This window comes from Cydia pomonella, chromosome 2 (genome assembly GCF_033807575.1).
Source record: "Cydia pomonella isolate Wapato2018A chromosome 2, ilCydPomo1, whole genome shotgun sequence".
Taxonomy (NCBI): domain Eukaryota; kingdom Metazoa; phylum Arthropoda; class Insecta; order Lepidoptera; family Tortricidae; genus Cydia; species Cydia pomonella.
Window position 1 is genome coordinate 32,487,255 of NC_084704.1, and position 21,520 is coordinate 32,508,774.

Sequence of the window (21,520 nt, forward strand, 5' to 3'; positions counted from 1 at the left end):
TTTTTTTTTTCATTGAAACGTCAAAAGTTTGCCACAGATAATGAAAATGAAGAGTGACATTTTCTGAACAATGTGAGAATGATCAGGGGTATAAACATAAAAAAAACTACATAAAACCGTATCCACACGAGACCACTACTTCATAATTTTATTAAATTTTTTGTACATATAGTTTTGTATAAAAAAGAGGAGTAAAAACTATTATGGTGCGAACGTTTGAAATATAATTTGTTAACGTTGATGAATGAGTATGGATGTTAATATCGCGAGTTTTTACAGAATTAAGTTTAGTCTTGTATTACAGTAATACATATTTTTAATAACACGACACGATTAATAAACTTTAAAAGAGATACTTGAGCAATCAAATTTAACTTATTTACTTTAGTTCACGGAGTAGCCCGAAGTACGCGCGAAGAGTCTCCGTTTTAACTTGGGCAAAAATGCGTTTGCATGTCCGGCTGTTCTCCTCTACACAGGTAGCATTTTTCAACCGATTCTCATGAAATTTTGTGAGCAGGTTCGATAATTGGATAGCGTTTTTTTAACGATTCCTATTTTGGAAACAGAATTGCGAGGTCCACAGTCCACAGCTTACAGAGTCACTAGTTTAGGTTTATTAGTAGCGAAGGGTACTTTATCATTTGTTTTTAAGTAATACTGCCCTTTTGCGTTTCGATCAACATTCTCTCCCATATATGTCTCCTGTTTACATTCAGTGTCATTTAAAAATTCCGTCCAATTTTTGCTTCGGCAAGCAGGAAAACCAGTGGGATTATCAATGGATTCGAAGAAGTACATGTGGGCTCTCATATGACTACATGTCTCTGGAACTTTACAAACAAATATTAAATGTTATTATTAAAATCGTAAAAAAATACATAAAAGTAGAGTTTGTGCGGAAAGAGAAGAGTCGTTCTTTCCGAACAGACTAGATATAAAACTTGAAATAAATATTATTAAAATAATGTTACCGAAGAGAAAAAACATACTGTCACACCCAGGTTGTGGTGATTCACCGCTATTTGGGTAAAAATCAGCATGCCCGCTATTATCTTTGACGCCCAGGGCTCCACTGCACGTGTGTATCACGTCTACAAACATCGCGTCTGATGAGTCCAGGGTCAACGTGCTCGGTTTCTTTGGATACTCGTAGAGAGGTCTTGCTGGATCAAGGCCTGATGTATAAGATAATTATGTTATGTGAGGCTAGTCAGTGTAAATACCTCTGATGTAAAAGTCTGTTCTGTTGGTATTGCATATTCTAAATTACCCACTCTTGGATAAATTATTCAAGAAGTTTTCGAAATTCATAATTACCGGTGACTCTTCCCACTGTCACATTAGTTGTCGACGCAGCGACCCCCATCAAGTGTGCTCCAAGGCTATGTCCGATTAAATGCAATCTGTCGCCGGAAACATTGTAGAGTTCGCAGAATGCATCTAAAAATTGTCCAACACGTGCCCCCACTTCCCCCGTGCTCTCCACTACAAACGGATAGATATAGTCACTCGCCGTATCACTCCAGTCTACAGCTATTACTGCTACATCTTTATTTTTCAAGTAAGCATCCTTGATACTCATTACCATGCCGTCTGCAGCAGATGATATCCAACCGTGTGTTACCAATTTTACCGGTTTGTTAGACAACAGTCTGGTCATATTTGTACCGCTGGGTGGCTGTGCTGATTCGTTTAGATTTGTGTAATTGGATAATCCCCTGAGAACAATTTTAAAATAACAATCCGATAAAAAGCGAAGGTATTTTATCTACAATAGTAGTCTGATTGAAACGCAAGAAAGCAAAATATATTTACACTGGGGGCAATTCAATAATGAAACTTAAACTTAGGATTAGGACTAGAAATGGTCCCTGAAACTTCATTTTCTGCCCGCCTCACGATTTATTTTCTGCAGTTGCAAGATTACTGTAAGGCTTCGAGTTATACGGACCTTATGTACAATCTGTATTCAATTTCCATATTTTGACCTCTACGCAACTGTCTCCGATCGGTTATGGTCAAATTAATAAAGTGAGGAATGCCATCTCCATCTGGGAAGTATACCCACTCCACTCCGTAGCCAGGGTAGGATTTGGAACTATGATTGGGTCCTCCATAGGAGTTAACTCCAACCAACCACATTTCATCTGCAGTACATTAACGGGGTTAGATTTATCATAATTTCAGCCAAACCACGAGCATTGCTGGGCATAAATCCCCCAATGATCGCCACAATACCTAGCTTGTGGTAACATGTGTAAACTTATTGTTACATAAACATTATATTTATTTGCTTCGTAGCTACTTATATACTTCAATTCAGAAGGATATTACCTTCATCGATACGTTTTGTATTGTAAACACACGTCAACTGAAATATGGACAAAATACTCAGTAATGATTTGACTGAAGTTTCCATCTCCAAAACACGCACGTCTTAGCACAGCTACGATGTTATCTCGATCGTAAATAACAAATTTAAGTCATGGTTGACGAATTTAACAACACTTTAAACTAATTGAGAACTGTATTATTTGTATGAAATTCCCAAAGTAATTATTTGTTTGATAATTTTCGTAGTAATACTACGAGGTAATATACACAATTCAGGCTCGCATCCAGGTTCAAGAGAAGGGGCAATTTCGCTATTGTGTACTTCATTAAATATGGTACATCCAATCCGGCTCCAAGGACCACTTTATACAAATTGTAGGTTTTTAACCCGATAAAACGGTCAACATCAAATATTCGTTAGCATACATGCCTTTTACATTAACAGGGTAGATGTCTCTTTTTAAGTATTCAGAAATACTTGTGATAAGAGATACCGATATGTGATAGTATAGTGATATAAGTATATGATGATAAGGTATTTGTATAGCTAAGAGAACATAAGAACCTAACGAGGTCTGCGACAGTATGGAATCCTCAATGACAGCAAAAAATATACATATTCCTAAATGTGAATGGATTAATTCCTCTTGGTCTTTCCAAACTCAGAAGCATTTTCACCCAAACTCTTCACCCATCCAGCGACAAACAACGTAGGTATGCCGCGACGCTATGTGCGATTGTGGGGCGTTTCCGTTTGCGTAACTACGTCAGAGGTCGGCAAACTTTTAAGAAAACAAAAGAGTCTGCTACATCAAAAATCTGTAAATATCCCCAAATTCTAAGAACCTATAATATATAAACCCCTGACAAACTTTATGAACACAAACCACTAATGAAGAAGATGATAAGATGTATTCAGTATTATATTGGTCTGAGCCACAATGAGCAAAGGGCACGTAACAATTTTAGGCGTCTTAAAATAACTACTTGATAGAATAATGTAAAAAAGAAGGTTTTAAGTAATCAATTTTCTGTACGGAAATTGCGATCGATATTCGCATTGTTGCGGACACGTCATGCGTTTTAGAAAAGTGACGTAACCCCACAATGTATTCTTTGATTTCGACTAAGTGTTAGTGGTGGTAAAATTCACTAACTTCAAGTTTTTTTGCTTATACTCCCGCTAAACATGCGTAAAATATCAGCCTTTATGCACCCTTCATGAGCAAGAATGATGAAAATAATACTATTGTTTTCAAAACTACACTTTTGGCGCTAAGTAGCGATATTAAGCGATTCCATAGCGACACTAATGGTTCAGGAAACCACAAGTAAAGCCACGTCACACGGCACCAATTTATAACTTTTGTTTCTGTTTATTATTTGATACTAAATCACAAATATTAGATTTTTAAATATGTTTTAGTATATATTCATAATGCATTTATTTGATATTACTTCGGTTTCATTTTTAGCGAGTGTCTTACAAAACGAAAATAACCATAGACAACAATAATGCGACATGTAAGTACGCTTTTTCAAGCTTCATGAAAACAACGGACTATGAAGTGTGTATGGAAGTGCGTTAGACTGATTGCGCCGCAAATTACTTTCTAGGTAAGGTTTGTACGATTATATTTTTATCAAATATTTAATAAGTTTTCGGGAAACTGTTTTCATCTGTACCCGAAATACTGACATACACTTTTCAGAAGTAGTTTGTTGTATGACATACAGGGTGTGTGCTCCTTATTTTCTAATTTTACTGCAAAACAGTTTTTGCATGATATCTAAGCGTAATGTTAAGTTCGGTTTGTGTATTTTTTAGCAATATTGCTTTCGATAGTATATAAAAACACTTATATGACGTATCATTATAGTATTGGTAGTGAAAAGAGGTTATAAGATTTTGTTCTTTAAAATTCTTCTTTTATGTATTTCAGTGTGGCACGAGGTGAGGAATGAATGTGAATAAATCAGCCTGATTTGGTTATTAATAAGAGAAACGAAGACAAAACATTTTTTTTTTTCAAGATCACAATGACAACTTTAGAGCAACAAGCTTCCAAACTTTTGGATTTTAACCAAAAGTTAGACATTACTTTACTGGACAATATTGTGGGATGCCTCTACTCGACCGTAGGAGAGCAGCAACGCATCGCGCAGGACATTCTGACCACACTTAAAGAACACCCTGATGCCTGGACTCGGGTTGATACAATTCTAGAGTTCTCACAGAATCAGGAAACAAAATACTATGCTTTACAAATATTAGAACAAGTGATACAGACAAGATGGAAAGTTCTCCCGAGAAATCAATGTGAAGGTATAAAAAAATACATTGTGGGTCTCATCATAAAGAATTCATCTGATCCAGTCACTATGGAAAGCAACAAAGTATTTTTGAAGAAGCTTAATTTGATTCTGATTCAAGTTTTGAAAAGAGAATGGCCTCACAACTGGGAAACATTCATTAGTGATATTGTGGGTGCCTCGAAGACCAACGAAAGCCTTTGCCAAAATAACATGGTGATCCTCAAGCTCCTCAGTGAGGAAGTTTTTGTGTTCAGTACCGGCCAGCTCACTCAGACTAAAACAAAACATCTAAAAGATACCATGTGTTCTGAATTTAGCCAAATATTCCAGCTCTGTCAATTTGTACTTGAGAATTCACAAAATGCCCCACTTGTGGAAGCTACGCTTCACACTCTATTAAGATTTTTGAATTGGATCCCGTTAGGCTATATTTTTGAGATGAAACTCATAAGTACACTAATATTTAAGTTCCTCAGTGTGCCGCTGTTCAGAAATGTGACTCTGAGTTGCTTAACTGAGATCGCAGGTGTGACTGTTAGCAATTACGAAGATCAGTTTGTTGCCCTGTTAGTGCAGACAATGGACCAGCTGGAGGTGATGCTGCCACTCACCACTAACATCCGTGATGCATATGCTGCTGGACGTGACCAAGAACAAGTGTTCATCCAAAATCTTGCACTGTTTCTTTGCACCTACTTGAAGGAGCATTGTCAACTTATTGAAAGACGAGGATTGACAAATACATTGATGAATGCGTTGCGCTATCTTGTGTTAATTTCAGAAGTGGAAGAAGTAGAAATTTTCAAGATTTGTCTGGAGTTTTGGAATTCTTTAGCTGCTGATTTGTACAAAATTGCTCCCTGTTCCCAATCATCAAATCTAGTTCTGGGCAAAAGTATGGGCAGGAAAGCTCTCTATGCTGATGTACTGAGCAGCGTGCGCTACATCATGATCTCGAGGATGGCCAAGCCTGAGGAGGTCCTAGTTGTTGAGAATGAAAATGGTGAAGTAGTGAGGGAATTTATGAAGGATACAGATTCTATTAATTTGTATAAAAACATGAGGGAAACACTAGTGTACCTTACTCATTTGGACTACCAAGATACAGAACGGATTATGACAGAGAAATTGCAAGCTCAAGTGCATGGCTCTGAGTGGTCTTGGAAGAACCTGAATACATTGTGCTGGGCCATCGGCTCCACATCTGGGGCAATGATGGAAGAGGACGAAAAGCGCTTTTTGGTAGTGGTAATTAAAGAATTATTGGGTTTGTGCGAACAAAAAAAGGGCAAAGACAATAAGGCTATAATTGCTAGCAACATCATGTATGTTGTGGGACAATACCCGCGATTCCTTAGGGCTCACTGGAAGTTCCTGAAAACCGTTGTAAATAAACTTTTTGAATTCATGCATGAAACTCACGACGGCGTACAGGATATGGCTTGTGATACGTTTATTAAAATCGCTTTGAAATGTCGTCGCCACTTCGTTACCACACAGGTTGGCGAAGCATGCCCATTTATCGAGGAGATTTTGAGCACAATAAGTTCCATTATCTGTGACTTGCAAACTCTTCAAGTTCACACATTCTATGAGGCTGTTGGATACATGATTAGCGCACAAGTGGACCAAGTTGCCCAGGAGCAGTTGATTGAGAAGTACATGTGTCTGCCCAACCAAGTGTGGGATGATATAATTTCCCAGGCATCCCATAATGTGGACATTTTGAAAGACCCTGAGGCTGTCAAACAGTTGGTGAGCATCCTTAAAACGAACGTGCGCGCTTGTCGGGCGCTCGGGCATCCATATGTCGTGCAGCTGGGCCGAATATACCTCGACATGTTGAACGTCTACAAAGTAATGTCAGAAAATATAAGTCAAGCGATCGCCCTGAATGGGGTCGCCGTCACCAAGCAGCCTCTTATTAAAAACATGAGAATTATCAAAAAGGAAACACTGAAGCTCATCTCCGGCTGGGTTTCACGCTCCACGGACAATAGCATGGTACTGGAGAACTTCATTCCGCCCCTCCTTGACGCCGTTCTATTGGACTACCAGAGAACCGCAGTTCCCGACGCGAGAGAACCCGAAGTATTATCGTGCATGGCAGCCATAGTGTACAAGCTGGGAGGTCATATCACATCAGAGGTTCCGAAGATATTTGACGCAGTTTTCGAATGCACCTTGGAGATGATAAACAAGGATTTCGAGGAGTACCCGGACCATCGGACAGAGTTCTTTTTGCTGCTACAGGCTGTGAACACTAACTGTTTCAAGGCATTCCTAAGTATACCGCCGGCACAGTTTAAGCTCGTGTTGGATTCTATAATTTGGGCATTCAAGCACACGATGCGGAACGTGGCCGACACGGGGCTGCAGATCCTGCACCGCCTGCTGCAGAACGTGGAGCAGCACCCGCAGGCGGCGCAGAGCTTCTACCAGACGTACCTGTGCGACATCCTGGAGCACGTGTTCAGCGTGGTGACGGACACGTCGCACGGCGCGGGGCTCACCATGCACGCCACCATCCTGGCCTACGTGTTCTCGCTCGTGGAGGCGGGCCGCGTCACCGTGCCGCTCGGCCCCACGCCCGACAACGTGCTCTACATACAGGTCAGCGCCCGCCCGCTGCGGCTTGCCACTTCACTCACTCGCCATTCATAAATAAATAACTATTATACGATATTATTACACAAATTGACTAAGTCCCACAGTAACCTCAATAAGGCTTGTTTTGTGGGTACTTATACAATGAATAATGATATATATAATATATAAATATTTATAAAATACTTAAATACATAGAAAACACCTATGACTCGGGAACATGTGCTCAACACAGGAATGAATGCCCTTACCAGGATTTGAACCTGGGACCATTGGCGTCATAGGCAAGGTCACTACCCTAGTCCTTAAATGCCCTAACTTATTTCACAGTGTTGTAGTCTAAAAACGCGTTCAAGATGGATATCATCTAGATCGGATTGTTCACAGCTACAGACCGGCTAGCATGATTTGCGTTCTCGCGCGCGACTTCGTAGTATGGTATCGCATTGGTTTTTAATTTCTTTCCTAACTATGGTTATAGACAATAGTTACTAAATCACGTACTTAAAACACAACCAATAGGTAGGTATAGGTATAACCTGGTAAATGAAGTATGTATCATCCGGGTATTCAATTGTGTTTCCTGTTTCATCTCAAATTGATGATCCTGCATCAACTGCATGTTCCTGTTTGACCCAATCGTAGACTCGTAGAGAATAACTTTTGCATTTTTATATTGTGAGAAAATGTTTAAAAATATTATACCGAGTATGTAGGTATAATTTGAAAGAGCGAAAACACTGCATATACATTATGGCTTATTAGTTTTCGTTTTTAAAAATTTCCTGTATAATTTAATTATTTTCAAATTTAATTTAACTTCAGTTATCCTACCTTTACTACCCACAAATATATTCTAGGGAAAATAACAATACAATGTTTACCCATGTATGAATAATGTGATATTATTTGTTTTCAGGACTATGTGGCGAACCTCTTGAAAACTGCATTTTCCCACTTGACGGACAATCAAATAAAGATCACTGTGCAAGGGCTCTTCAACCTGGACCAGGATATTCCAGCCTTCAAGGACCACTTGAGAGACTTCTTAGTTCAGATAAGAGTGAGTTTCTTTCAATGTCATCAATATATATTACAAGTTTTCCGAGCAAAGCTTTGCTCGGAAAACATATAAAAACTCAAAAATGCGCGTTTCCCCAGAGATAAGACCTAGTTTGATCGATTTTTCGCCCCCGAAAACCCCTATATAACAAATGTCATCGAAATCATTAGAGCCGTTTCCGGGATCCCCGGGATATATAAATATATGTACAAGAATTGCTCATATAACGGTATAAGATAAATATATGTATCATATTGTCACTCTACTATAAAAAAAAATCGTATCTCACACTGCCACTGAAAGTTAAAACGCAGTAACTCTGTATGCATCCCATATAGTGCGTGTCCTCCACGATGACGCGCAGACTTGTCAAATCTATCCTTTAATAACATGACAATACGAGTCAAGGCACGCGTCTTCGTGAATGACACAATCTATACATAGTTACCACGTTTTTCTTTTGATTTACAATAAGATACGAGTTTTTATCAAAGTAATGACAATATTATATTTATCACACAGAGAAGGGAATAACGAAATTGTGCTAAAGTTGGTTTACGTCGAATCTTGTAATATCGAACGCTTAAACCATAAGCTTTTAGTTCCTTAACCATACATTTCGCACATAGTCAATATCTGTTAATTTTGCTAGTGATAACTGCTGGGATTTGTTCCCAGTAATTACAGATCAAAAAAATCTAGCTATTTCGAGTGGTAACAAGTTTCGTGGTAAGGTAACATAAGGGAAAAACCCTCTCACCTCCTTTTGAAGAAGACAAGAGATTTACGAGCTCACAATAAATACTTAAAGTAGCAATTCCCTACTTTTAACTTCGACTTTTACGACTTTATAGTTCGTGTCATCCACGATGACGGACAGATTTGCCAAATTTAATGACTCTATAGCCAGTGTGTCCAATAATCGAAGGCGAACACAGCCAATAGGAAACCAGCGCGATTCTAAAGTGGTCGGTGGAAACTATCTACTGAGAGGGACAGAGAAATGTATGTTACATTTCTCCCCGTCCCCGTCGCTCTTAGATACAAGACAGCAGAAAATTTCTGGCGATAGGATACTTCTAATAATCCTTTGACCGCCAAGACGTAAACTGATGTGCGCGGCTACAACCCAATATCAACCTTGGTGCATTCCGATAAGGTTCACGATGACGCGCCGCGCACGATAGACGTAGGGTTCAAAGGGATAACCTCTTAAGAGGGGCTTCCGAAAAATTGTAGCTTTTATTTTTAATTTTTAAAGTTTTAATGAAGGGCTAATGCAAAAAAAATTATCGAGGGCAGACTCTAAGAAAAACTGTATAAGGTTTAAGTTGGCTTGATAGAAAAAAAACACGAAAGCATCATTTATTTTGAATTGTATATCGTTACCCTGCATAGCATACCATAGAAGTATTATTTTAGTATAAAATAGCTAGTGATATAGCCGAGGGATTTGACTTGCCAAATTTAAAACAGAAGTCAGAGATATTGAGGAAAAAGGTCAAAACCCCCGCATTCGTGAAATCTTCGCGCGGCGCGCCTGATGTTATATTCCTTTCCATTACACTCGCTCGAAAAAGATCTTATTTCATGATGGTGTATTAAAGGACAAAGGCCTATATTGTTCCCGCGCTAGTTATAGATTTTGAATAAATAGCTATATCTCCGTAGGGAGTTATAACTTTTTTTATTTTATTCTGTCACTAATTCATACGAACCATGTAGGTTTAATTTTAAAATACTGACGTTTCTGATTGAATATTTCTCATCACACTTGCTCGAAAAAGGTTTTATTTCATGTAGGTGTGCTGAAAGACAAAGGCCTATTTTGTTCCCTCGAAAGTTATGAATTGTGAAAAAAAGCTATAATTCCCTAGGGAGTTATAGTTTTTTTTAATTATGTCGCTTATTCATACAAACCAAGTAAATAAATGAGTTTTACTTTTAAAATACTGACGTTTATAATTTAATATTTTTGTTTATGTTTAAAATTATTTAATTTGATTAATTTAACAGCCGTTTAAAACATTTTTACATAATTTCCAATCGTGGCTGAATGCCGAATAGGTCTGTGCCTTCGATGCCTCACCTGCCAAGAAATTACAAAATGGCGGAGGAATGTTTGATATGTCACCGTATTTAAGAATTATTTCACTGAAAATTTAGTTTTTTTTTTCGCAAGTGTGATGAAAAACATTGTGTGTAACTCCGGGGGTGAGAATATTGCCAACTCGGGTCTTTAATTATCACCCTCGCGTCCAATATTTCACTTACCCCCCTCGTTGCACAATGTACTATCTGTGTTTACTCGCCCTCTTAACGTTTGTGTACCGGGCCACTGCAGGAGTACACGGGCGAGGACGACAGCGACCTGTACCTGGAGGAGCGGCTGTTCGCGCTGCGCCAGGCGCAGGAGGAGAAGCGGCGCGTGCAGCTGTCCGTGCCCGGCATGCTCAACCCGCACGAGCTGCCCGAGGAGATGCAGGACTAGGCGGCGACCAGCGAATAGCGATGCCCGACTTTTTACACGGCCGTGTTTGAACAAAAATCGTTTCAAAAAAGTTTTTTTTTTTTTTCATTTTTAAAGTCCCGTAGAGTTGGACCAAGCTAATGTCATCATTAATGTCACATTTCTATGAAATATGGCGTTTGTAATGACAATTCCTTACTTTGTTCTGTTCAGTACAAAGTCAGCTTAAACGGACTCTATTTGGGTAATAAAATAACGTATCACAGACATATCTGAAAATCATAGATCAATACTTTGGCTCTGATTATTTTCTACGGTTACGCAAATTTGTCAAATATAACTGATAGATTAGAGAATGTAACTTTATTGATACAACAAAATACAAGTACCTATGTAAAACATAATAAAAACACTCTAATTAAAATGTTGCCCTAAGTTACAGATATATATTTACATATATTTGACAGATATCCTTGACCATAGACAACAATTTGCGCCAATAAACTTGAGCTTTGAATATCGGATATGTTTGCAAAGGGGTCATCCACATATTAGGTCACAGCAACAGTTGGAAGGGAAGTCATTTCAAATGTGACAGTACATGTTAAAGAGATAGGAAAAAGCGTGACATGGGTTTCCAAAACTCGAAATTTTGTGTGACGTTATTAATGGATGACGCCAAAGGTCTTTTGTTCGCACGGGATACTCGTCTACATGGCAGTGTTGGCCGATACGTTAATGCAATTAAAAATTAATGGCCATTAACCATTATAAATTGAACCATAAATTATAACCGTCCGTTACGGTTACGGTTCAATTTATAATGGATTATTGCAATTAACGTTCGGCCAACACTGCTACATGGCGTTTTATTAGAAAAGGGCAGATCGCTACTCGCTTTATCGTCGCTGATCAGACAGCTGCCCTAATATATTTTTGTAACTTTCAGATACTAAAATGACATCACGTTGCTTAATTGAGTCGCTTAGCTTCAAACTCAGGTAAATCCATCTGTCAGATTATGCGATTTTGGTATTATGAAAAGGTAATAAGGTAGGTAGATATTTGCTGAGAGGGTCGAATGGATTTATCTGAGTTTGAAGTTAAGCAACACAATTATTATCTTGAATTGAGTGACACAACGAATTAACTGCGGAACTTCTTGTTAACTGTCAAATTTACTAACTTATTCGTTTTAGAGGGATATTTGTAGGTGTAATTGGTGATAAAAAGTTATTTAGTTCTCAAACTAACTTAGGCGACCGTTGATAGATCTTATCTTGTTGCAGTAAGGTTAAGAATTGTGTGTTATAGTCGGTCAAACAAGTTTTCCAGTAGAAAAAGGCGCGAATTTCAAATTTTCTATGGGACAATAACCCTTCGCGTCGGCATTTTTTAAATTTGCCGCAATTTTTCTAGTGCCGGAAATGGCTTGACAGACTATAACTATGTCAACAATCTGTACATTTTTATATCTTATTTTTTAATGTCACAGTACTAGCTAAGTTTGCCGCCTTATCTAACTGTCATTTTAGTATCTGGAAACTGAGACGAGAAACTTCTTTGACCGAGGAATCGAATATTCACGATTACTCTTAAGAGTCTCTTAAGGCTGCCCATTAGGATAAACTCCTTACGCCGAAGACTAGTAACAGTTCACTAAAATACGCTATAACCACTCGACACTTTGACGAATGACAACGCAACGGCTAAGTCAATGTGACGCCATTTGACCTGTTGGGACGCCATTTTAGAATCTATAAATAATTTTATTTACCCATTTTGACTTGAACAATTGGGGTTGTACGCCAAATCGAAATTCAAACTAAATGTTTCAATCATACAGCCATGATCGAAAACGTTAACTATGATTTAATTGGATTGAATTGACTGTATGGGTTCAAGTCACTTTATGACTAATCTGGGAAATCCCTTGAAAATTCTATTCGAAACTGATATTGCTTTTAAACCAAATTCAAAATTACTTGTATATAAAGCCAGATCAGTGTGTTTACGTATTAGGGTAAGGGCGATGTGACGTAATATAATATAAATCAGGATTTTGTACAGCTTATGTAATAGTATTTTTATATTTTTGGACACGATGTTAAAAACCCGTTATTATAGCAAACTAACTCTGTGATTTTCTAAGGAATTGCTTTCAACAAAATTCGGAGAAGATAACTTTTTAATTCTGGTTCGACAGTGATGACCCGACGCCACGGAATTCAGTCAGAGCAGAATGTCTATGGTCACGGAAATCTATCAGACAGAACTTAAGGAGCTGACGGAAAGGATTCTATTAGATCAGCCAGAAACAAAGACATTTCATTCAGAATTTCGTCGCGCTTGTGGTCAGCAATTGATTTACTTGCGCTCTGTCTAATTAGAATTAACAACCCAAGGTAACCGCCTACGTTGCGAATATACTCATTATACTTCAACGTATTGGTTAAAAAGCCAAGAACTCGATTTTCTACCACTGGCTCAACGCCAATGATCAGGCATGCATACTATAACCAAGCTATACCACATTTATACAAAATCATGAATATGAAGATATTCATGGTTTTGTATGAATGTGGTATTTAGATTGGGCATTCTAAGTAATATGTACGACCTATCAGGACAACTAGTGTATTTGACACAGACCAAGGTTAATACACTTAGAAAGCATTGCCTTAGAAAAAAAAACAGAGAATACAGCTTGTACTTAGTGGTTCACGAGGTAGCGGGAGTCACGTGCATTGTAGTTGGCGAGCCTAGTTTACGCTTTTCAACTATTATTTGTAGCATTTAATACTTATTAAGGATCAGGTAATTTCAATAGAGTTATCCCCAATAACTACTATTATGTTACTTGCGCGTTTAGTGTTGTGTTTTGAGAGTTCTCAGCAGTTCATAATATAAGTGCACAGTAAAGCTGTCTCTCGCGAGATTTTTTGTTTTGTACGAGATCCGACTCGAGATGTTACTGAGTTAAAAATGATCAATAACAATATGTTATTTTGTCAAAATAACCTCTTAAGCTAAGCTGATAGGGGTGACTTCTTCGAGTCATGAGTATCACAACATGTGATAAGGATAGTAACAGCATGCCTTGGATGGAAAGTCACTTGTATAAGCCTAGCTACAATATTTCGAACGTAAATGAGAAACGATTTAATATGACCACAACTGAATAAGCTGCCAATTTCATGATCCAAGTTTGATTGAATTTTAAAGTACTTTGATGTTATATTTCTAAGTTTTAAAATTGTATAATAACGATAGAACTCTGCTCTGCAGCGAGGCAGCAAGACTAGCGGGTAAGATATCACATTTAAGTGGACTGTTATCATAGTTTTACGTGGATGCAAATCTTGTGCCTATAAAATATTACCTTATTCTGCCAGATTGTACAGAGACCGTATGGAACATGTAAGGTGATGAATGCTAGGAAGTTTGGATCACAAACCACTCCGATAAGGGCATATTTTGCCGGCACAAGTCGTAGGTGGGCCTTATTTAAGCAAGCATTAAATCATGCATCAATTTACATTGCTAGATGAGATAGAATATTTCTATGTTTTTAAGTAATCTTCAAATGTAATGAAATCTCTGTGATGGAACCAGTGTCGGATGTTCAACATGTGCGCTACTAAAGCTGAGTATTAATTCGTAGATTCTAGGTAAAACTTTATGAAGTGAATTGCTGTTAGTAACATTTTTTTATGTTTTGTTTAATGTTGTCTCAACTAATTTCATGATGGTTTGGGAATCTGAACACTCAGGGTAGTATCCAAACGCATTTTGGGCCCGATTAACTGTCAGTCTTTCATTTTGTGTTTGAAATAAACAAATAAATATTAAGTGATGTGTCTCTTTTAATTGAGTTTCCCTGATCTCAGACGTTACCTTTCCCACCCCATAGCCTAATACTTTGAGCAAGGAAATAGAGTCAGACCAAGCAATTTTAGTCAATAATCAAGTAAGTAAGTAAATATTCTTTATTGCACCAACAATTATACAAAACAACACCAACAATTATCAAGATTACCTATTTTGTGTGTAAAAACTTACATTGTTACGCTACGCTAGGGCTTGACAAAATGTATGACTAGTATCGATAACCATACAATAATTAGACTAGCATAGGGGAAATACAGTATGATTCTCTCAATGAGAAAAGATCTTGGCTAAACTATACATTCCAACTTATCCTAATATCACACTTATGGTCACGCTAATTAGAACGTCACCCTAATTTGTATTTTTAAATGTTGCTATGTATTTTTCATGTCATTATATGATGTGATGTTACTATAAATGTTGTGTTGACTTGTAAAAGAGCCCTTGAGGCCTACTTTCAGAATATTTATTTGAAAGACATTCAAGGCTCTAGTTTGACTTCGCATGTGGACACACTTTTTGGCCAGGGTACTCGCTCCGGCTTATTACTCTAGGTCCGTGATCTGCAGAGAAACCTATTTTAAGGGCAGTCTAGACGGGAACAATACTTTGCCAATCTGATTAAATTGTTTGATCAAATCGTGCGGTGCGGACGCAAACATCAATTCAACCCGCCGAATATTACCGATAAAATGGAGGTGCGGACTCATACGCATCGCACCAATTTCGCTCGTCGTTATACTACGCTTCCGGAATTCCGTCGCGTGTGTAGTGAACTTATGTGGTCATTTGACATTGGCCACTTAATACGCCTGTCATTCTTACCTGTGGCATCATTTTATATTGTCTCTGGTAAGTCAATATTCATTTCTCGATTTTATTTCTATTTTTATGTCATGGCAATGGATGGCGTAAAATCTGTCCTCCTTTCAATCATTGATCTGTGTTAAATTCTGTAATAACCTCATTTATTAATATTTACTACAACAAACGGCATTTTAAAGAGGAAAATATGGCAAACACAGATGAAACGACGAGCAACGATTCCGCAGAAGATAGATTGGTGCCTAGTGAGAGCAATGATGCTGGGTTATCACCTGATAACGTCGATGTAAGTTCTAATGCTATTTAACATACTTTTATTATATTTTTTACGGGTTAAAGCGATGAGCACACTAATGACGATGTCTTATAAGATTTGAAAAACTAAATACTATGCCAAGGTTCGAAGTTTTTATGATAGGTAATGGTCACGGTCAATCTTTTTTAATCTGGACTATAAAATATTTCAGATTAATGCTCAAATTGATGAACAACGTGCAAGAATGCAGCCAACCAAAATGGAATCGTTTTTTGCTATAACTAAATCCTTGATACTAAGGGCTTTGGTTGTGTATTTCATCACCTCAATGTTCCGCCAGCCGGCTGCTCCTAAACCAGAAGTGAATTCACCAACAGGGGCCCCAAGGCTTCCCTCCATCAACATGTTTTCTAATGGGACAGAATTAGACATGTTTTGTTACTTATCTGAAAATGAGTTTTTTGGAAACTTTGAAGATGCAAAGTTAATTTGGAAGCATGAGGGTATTACCTATGGAGATTGGTATGCAGGTCCAGACAAGGATGGAACCTACACATTTTCTACTACAATTGAACCTTCACATTCCTTAAGAAATAATGGCTCAATTTATCTTCATGTGTTCATAGTCCAAGCAGGAAAGTCACCTGACCCCAGGGACAAAGAAAACTATGCTGGGGACTTCATCACCTATGGCAAAAAGATGGTTAACAAGTACAAGAAGCTACGCTACATGAAAACACATAACTTACTGACTGGCCAGACTGAAAAGTCAGAGGAGGAACAAAAGAAAGCGGAGACTTTAAAAGAAGAAATAGTATCTCATTGGCATCCCAATTTGACTGTCAACTTGGTGACAGATCAGACCAATTGGATGCAAGGGAGTGTACCACCACCTCTAGACGAGTTCATATACTTTGTGCCTGATGGCAAGTTCTACAAGCCAGCTGTTTTCCTAAATGACTACTGGAATATGATGAGAGATTATGTGCCAATTAATTCATCTACAACTACTCTTGATTTGCAGCTAACTTACCAGCCATTGAGTTTGTTCAAATGGCAGTTGTACACAGCACAAGCTATGCGGGACAAGCTTAGTATGTTTTCAGCTCTTGGGGCCGAGGAGCAAGATGAGGAGCAGGACACTGTTAAGGAGCTGCTCCTGGACACCTCTCCATATCTGCTGGCACTCACCATATCAGTCTCTATACTGCACTCAATTTTTGAACTCTTGGCTTTCAAAAATGATATTCAGTTCTGGAACAACCGGCAATCACTTGAAGGCCTCTCTGTGAGATCAGTATTTTTCAATGTTTTCCAGTCAACTGTTGTACTATTATATGTTTTGGACAATGAGACTAATGTTATGGTTAGAATTTCATGTTTCATAGGTTTATTGATTGAAATATGGAAAATTAACAAAGTGATGGATGTAAAAATTAACAGAGAACACAGAATACTTGGTATACCAACATTGAATTTCACAGACAAGGGATCCTATGTGGAATCGAGCACTAGGGAGTATGATACTCTGGCATTCCGCTATCTCAGCTGGGCATGCTTCCCTCTGCTTATTGGTTATGGAGTTTATTCCCTACTTTACCAAGAACACAAGGGATGGTATTCTTTCGTTCTTAATATGATGTATGGATACCTCTTAACTTTCGGATTTATCATGATGACGCCGCAGTTGTTTATCAACTACAAACTCAAGTCAGTTGCACACCTGCCATGGCGAATGATGACATACAAGTTCTTGAATACATTTATTGATGATATATTTGCATTTGTGATAAAAATGCCAACAATGTATCGTATAGGCTGTTTCCGTGATGGTACGTATAAAATATCATTATTAAAAAATATTATATTTTCCCACATCATCATTTAAGATTATAATCTTGATTGTGATCTTTGTTTCAGATATTGTATTCTTTATATTCCTGTACCAACGTTGGATCTACAAGGTGGACCATAAGCGGGTGAATGAGTTTGGATTCTCTGGTGAGATGGAGCTGCAGCAAAGCCAGGAGAAGAATGGCACTCCTGCCATAACAGAAGGCGAGCCTGCTGACAAGAAGAATGACTAAGGCTTTTTGCCTGAAATATTTATAATATTGTTGTTATCAGTACATTTCTGTCCTTAATCTAATAATTGAAATTGGGCAAACATATTTATTATAATCTAGTTAATACGATATATCTTACATGATGCTGGTGTAAGCTAAGGAAAGTAAAGATTTGTACTAGGAATTCAGTTGAAAATTCTAGCATAATTCTTTACAGCTTGTGTTATGTACATGGGTATGTCCATGCCATTGCTGTTTTTATTTACATAATATGTATGAAGTGCGTCTTGTGGATGAGTGATCCTTATGTCTTGGTTTAATTAAATTTGCATATGAATTAAAGTATTATACAATGTCTTGTGATTAAATACCTACGTACAAACATTCTATTAAGGTTACCAAAGAACTTATCTTTGTTCTAGTTTTATTCAAATTCTGACAGTATTTTGTATATGTTCCAGAGGTTAGAATAGGAGGCCACAATTCTTGCAAGGGACATTAAGAAATACCCTTAATACTTAGTTATCTCAGGCTCTACGATGAAGAGCATAAGGACGATGTTTCAATACCTACCGCCTTGGATTGTTTACGCAAGAACGTGGCCCGCTTTTTTAAAGATTTTATCATATCATTCTTTACACTTTTTTCTGATCTTTAAAATATCGAAAATTGTTACAGATTTTTAGTTAGGATTGTTAAGGTTCATTGAATTTATTCTTTAATAATATAAAGTATTTTTAGCAGGGTAAAAGAACCAGCGACTTAATGAAAAGGATTTGATTTCACTTGAATGTGCGTCTCGTGATGTAACTATACTCTGTATCTTTAGGTATTTAAATAAAAGTAAACAAAATCTACCCTCAAATGGCTCCTTAAGCCAGTTGAGGGTAGATGAAAACATTACATGACGAGGATTAAGTCAGGCCGTTCAGTCACAGATCCGGGCGGTTTTGTATTTGGTTGGTTAACCAATACATGTTATGACTACCCGAAAATGTACAAATTGTTTGTTTACTCTTATTTAAATACCTAAAGATACAGAGTAACTATGCTGCATTTTGATAGTTTAATTAATTTTAATTAGTCTGCCTAGACTGTAATAGTTACTTGTTCAATAAGGAAACAAAGTTATTGTTTACCTTCGCGCTAATATTGAGAGCCGAGCAAGCAAAGATCCCAAAATTTAAAAATGATTTTAAAGATGAGCGTAGCGAGTGCCTTCAAATTCGAGTCTAGAATTCTTGCGAGGGTTTTGAGGCACGAGAGGTGAATACTTAAAAAAGCATCCTAGCTGGATAGTCAAAAATCCTAAAATTGCACTTGAGACGATAAAAACTTTGCTTACCAATTTAAAGAATAAAGAGCTTTCCAAGCGTGTGTGGTAAAAATTATTGGTAGTGGTACACATCTGTTCCAATTTCATAAATATTTTTGTGGTTTATTTTAGAATATCAAGATGTTTGATAATTTATACCTACTTTCGACAATTTTCATCACTACTTACGACGCACTTGGTCAAGTGCTTGCATATTCTCTACTTAGGGGAATCTTATTTCAAGTATCTACATTATTTCATTCTCTTATCGTTACTCAATTATTTCAGTATTTGTTGTTCGAATATTATCAATTTTGTTAAAACATTTTAAAGTATTATGGAAATAAATGGGTATAGTGTGCGGGAAGTAAGGCGATGCGATGGAGGATCGTACAGTCACAATCAGATATATCGGAGCGGCCGAGGTGCCTCTATTGTCAAGGCGCTAGAGTGCCTGCCGCTCTGATATATCTGATGGCGATCGTACAGCCGAGTGCCTACAGCGAATATCGATCGATCGTTCGTTCGTCCATTTTGTTTCTCTATCGCTCGAGTATTTAAGATCGATAGGTTAATAAACGTGCGATCGTTCAAAAATGTTAGCAGTAGAACCTCTGACTGCGACCCGCAGCGATCCATGCTCCTTACTTACCGACTGTTATACTGTAAAATGTGATTTGATCTATTATTGATAACCATTAGGACATCCTAGATACTAGCCGTTTAGTATCGTATTCACTGATTAGTTACCTACACGTTTTGTCATCGGTATAGGCCTTACTGCAAAATTTTAGTTCAGGCCGGGGCCGCGACCGCGACCTACGTATGTCGGAACCCTCCGTTATAAAGATGCTTTCATGGTAAAACTATATCTGAGAGACCTAGATTTGCTTGGAAATTGTATAAAAAACTGAAAAATGTGCGTTTTCCTAGAGATAAGACTTAGCTAGATCGGTTTTTCATCCTCAAAAAACCCCCCAACCCCATATAGCAAATTTCATATCGAAATCGTTAAGAGCCAACGAACGAACGACGAACGAAGAAATTATTATAGATATACAAGAATTGCTTGTTTAAAGGTATAAGATATGATAGGTAAGGTGTATTCGGGTAATTCTAACTACTTCAAAATCAAAATTTAATTTAGAATCCATTTTTGGTATTACCCAACATTCTGAAGAAGTTATTGGCGTATAGACATTTTTGTTGGGTTATTCCCACTAGTTACCACCAAGTTGTTACCAGTGGTAACTACTGGGATTTTTTTTTCCCACCTTTTACCACTTGTAACTACTGGGAAAAAATATTCCCACTACTTGATTAATTTATTGATTAAAGCGCTCTATATTTATACTGTTTTTATTAGTATTGAACCCTAACCAAATTTTGGTGGTAACTACTGGGAAATCAAATTCCCACCTTTTACCAGTGGTAACTACTGGGAAAAGAAATTCCCAGTAGTTACCATCATACCGAGTTGGTGGTAACTAGTGGGAATTTATTTTCCAGTAGTTAACAGTGGTAAAATGTGGGGAAAAAAAATCCAGTAGTTACCACTGGTAACAACTTGGTGGTAACTAGTGGGAATAACATTTTTGTTTTGGTGTAAGTTTAGGAAATATGCAATAAAATCATATAATTAAAAATACTTATTTATTCTTTTAATCAGAATTATTAATATAACTTTAAATTAAACAATTAACATATTATCTTTTGTAAGATATCTGATGTTGACATGACACATTTTTATAATTATTATCAATTATTCAAACATCAAAGATTCATCATTTTAATCAACATGTCACCAGTTTTATTTATAATCTTAGAGGAAACTGATAAGAATCATACAATCATTACTTAGACAGTTCTCACTCGCTTCGTTTATTTTTAGTGGTAATAGTGCCGCTTTATAATGAATTAAGCCAGGGATACACTAGGCGACGAATGTCCCGCGACACGTGTCGTCAGCGGCGTCGGCCTCTCGGACGAAGTGGCGCGACGTTGCGAGACTTCGATCGAGGTATCTGGCAACATTGAGCGAAATTTGTCTCCAATGTCGTCTGAAGTACAGATGTAGTGAAAAATCCTTTGCCATCGTATTTTCTCGGAAACGTTTGTATTTGTCATGCTACTTCAGTCATCCTCAGTACTTTTTGTACTGAGACTGTCTGAAATAGCATAATACGTTCGTGCGTTTCCGTGAAAATACGATGGTAAAGGATTATTCACTGCATCTATATCTTGACTCCATGACTATGAAATGAACTCACAACCAACATCGCTGGTGACACATGCCATTGAGCATTTTCTCATAGTGGATCTATGCCTTTATGAGGCGTACATGATGATAAGATTGATAAGTTATAATCACTTT

General features: G+C 37.5%; 3 protein-coding genes across 4 annotated transcripts; 2 read left to right on the forward strand and 1 right to left on the reverse strand.

The window, feature by feature from the left end:
• Positions 1-114: 114 nt before the first annotated feature.
• LOC133515393 (pancreatic triacylglycerol lipase-like) lies at positions 115-2,416 on the reverse strand. The gene is made up of 5 exons (XM_061847931.1): positions 2,338-2,416; positions 1,955-2,150; positions 1,321-1,721; positions 993-1,178; positions 115-833 (listed from the first exon to the last, which is right to left on the reverse strand). The coding sequence occupies exons 2-5, from the start codon at positions 2,143-2,145 to the stop codon at positions 595-597; spliced, it is 1,017 nt and encodes a 338-aa protein (XP_061703915.1). The 5' UTR covers positions 2,146-2,150; positions 2,338-2,416; the 3' UTR covers positions 115-594.
• Positions 2,417-3,820: 1,404 nt separating this feature from the next.
• On the forward strand, positions 3,821-14,649 carry LOC133515390 (exportin-1). 2 transcript variants are annotated; one of them, XM_061847927.1, is made up of 4 exons: positions 3,821-3,954; positions 4,281-7,266; positions 8,180-8,323; positions 10,668-14,649. In XM_061847927.1, exons 2-4 carry the CDS (start codon positions 4,378-4,380, stop codon positions 10,812-10,814), a joined length of 3,180 nt encoding a protein of 1,059 aa, XP_061703911.1. In that variant the 5' UTR covers positions 3,821-3,954; positions 4,281-4,377; the 3' UTR covers positions 10,815-14,649. The 2 variants fall into 2 exon arrangements, with proteins under 2 accessions (XP_061703911.1, XP_061703912.1); XM_061847928.1 differs by having other exon boundaries at positions 3,906-3,959.
• An 862-nt stretch (positions 14,650-15,511) lies between these two features.
• LOC133515391 (putative lipid scramblase CLPTM1) lies at positions 15,512-19,822 on the forward strand. Its single transcript, XM_061847929.1, has 3 exons — positions 15,512-15,795; positions 15,977-17,597; positions 17,686-19,822. Exons 1-3 carry the CDS (start codon positions 15,697-15,699, stop codon positions 17,850-17,852), a joined length of 1,887 nt encoding a protein of 628 aa, XP_061703913.1. The 5' UTR covers positions 15,512-15,696; the 3' UTR covers positions 17,853-19,822.
• Positions 19,823-21,520: the final 1,698 nt, after the last annotated feature.

Coding starts and splice junctions, on each gene's coding strand:
- LOC133515391 (XM_061847929.1), top strand. CDS start 15,697: ATGGCAAACACAGATGAAACGACGAGCAACGATTCCGCAGAAGATAGA. Junction 15,796..15,976: donor TATCACCTGATAACGTCGAT/GTAAGTTCTAAT, acceptor AAAATATTTCAG/ATTAATGCTCAAATTGATGA. Junction 17,598..17,685: donor TATAGGCTGTTTCCGTGATG/GTACGTATAAAA, acceptor TCTTTGTTTCAG/ATATTGTATTCTTTATATTC.
- LOC133515390 (XM_061847927.1), top strand. CDS start 4,378: ATGACAACTTTAGAGCAACAAGCTTCCAAACTTTTGGATTTTAACCAA. Junction 7,267..8,179: donor ACAACGTGCTCTACATACAG/GTCAGCGCCCGC, acceptor ATTTGTTTTCAG/GACTATGTGGCGAACCTCTT. Junction 8,324..10,667: donor ACTTCTTAGTTCAGATAAGA/GTGAGTTTCTTT, acceptor GGGCCACTGCAG/GAGTACACGGGCGAGGACGA.
- LOC133515393 (XM_061847931.1), bottom strand. CDS start 2,145: ATGTGGTTGGTTGGAGTTAACTCCTATGGAGGACCCAATCATAGTTCC. Junction 1,722..1,954: donor GAATACAGATTGTACATAAG/GTCCGTATAACT, acceptor AATTGTTCTCAG/GGGATTATCCAATTACACAA. Junction 1,179..1,320: donor GACAGTGGGAAGAGTCACCG/GTAATTATGAAT, acceptor CTTATACATCAG/GCCTTGATCCAGCAAGACCT.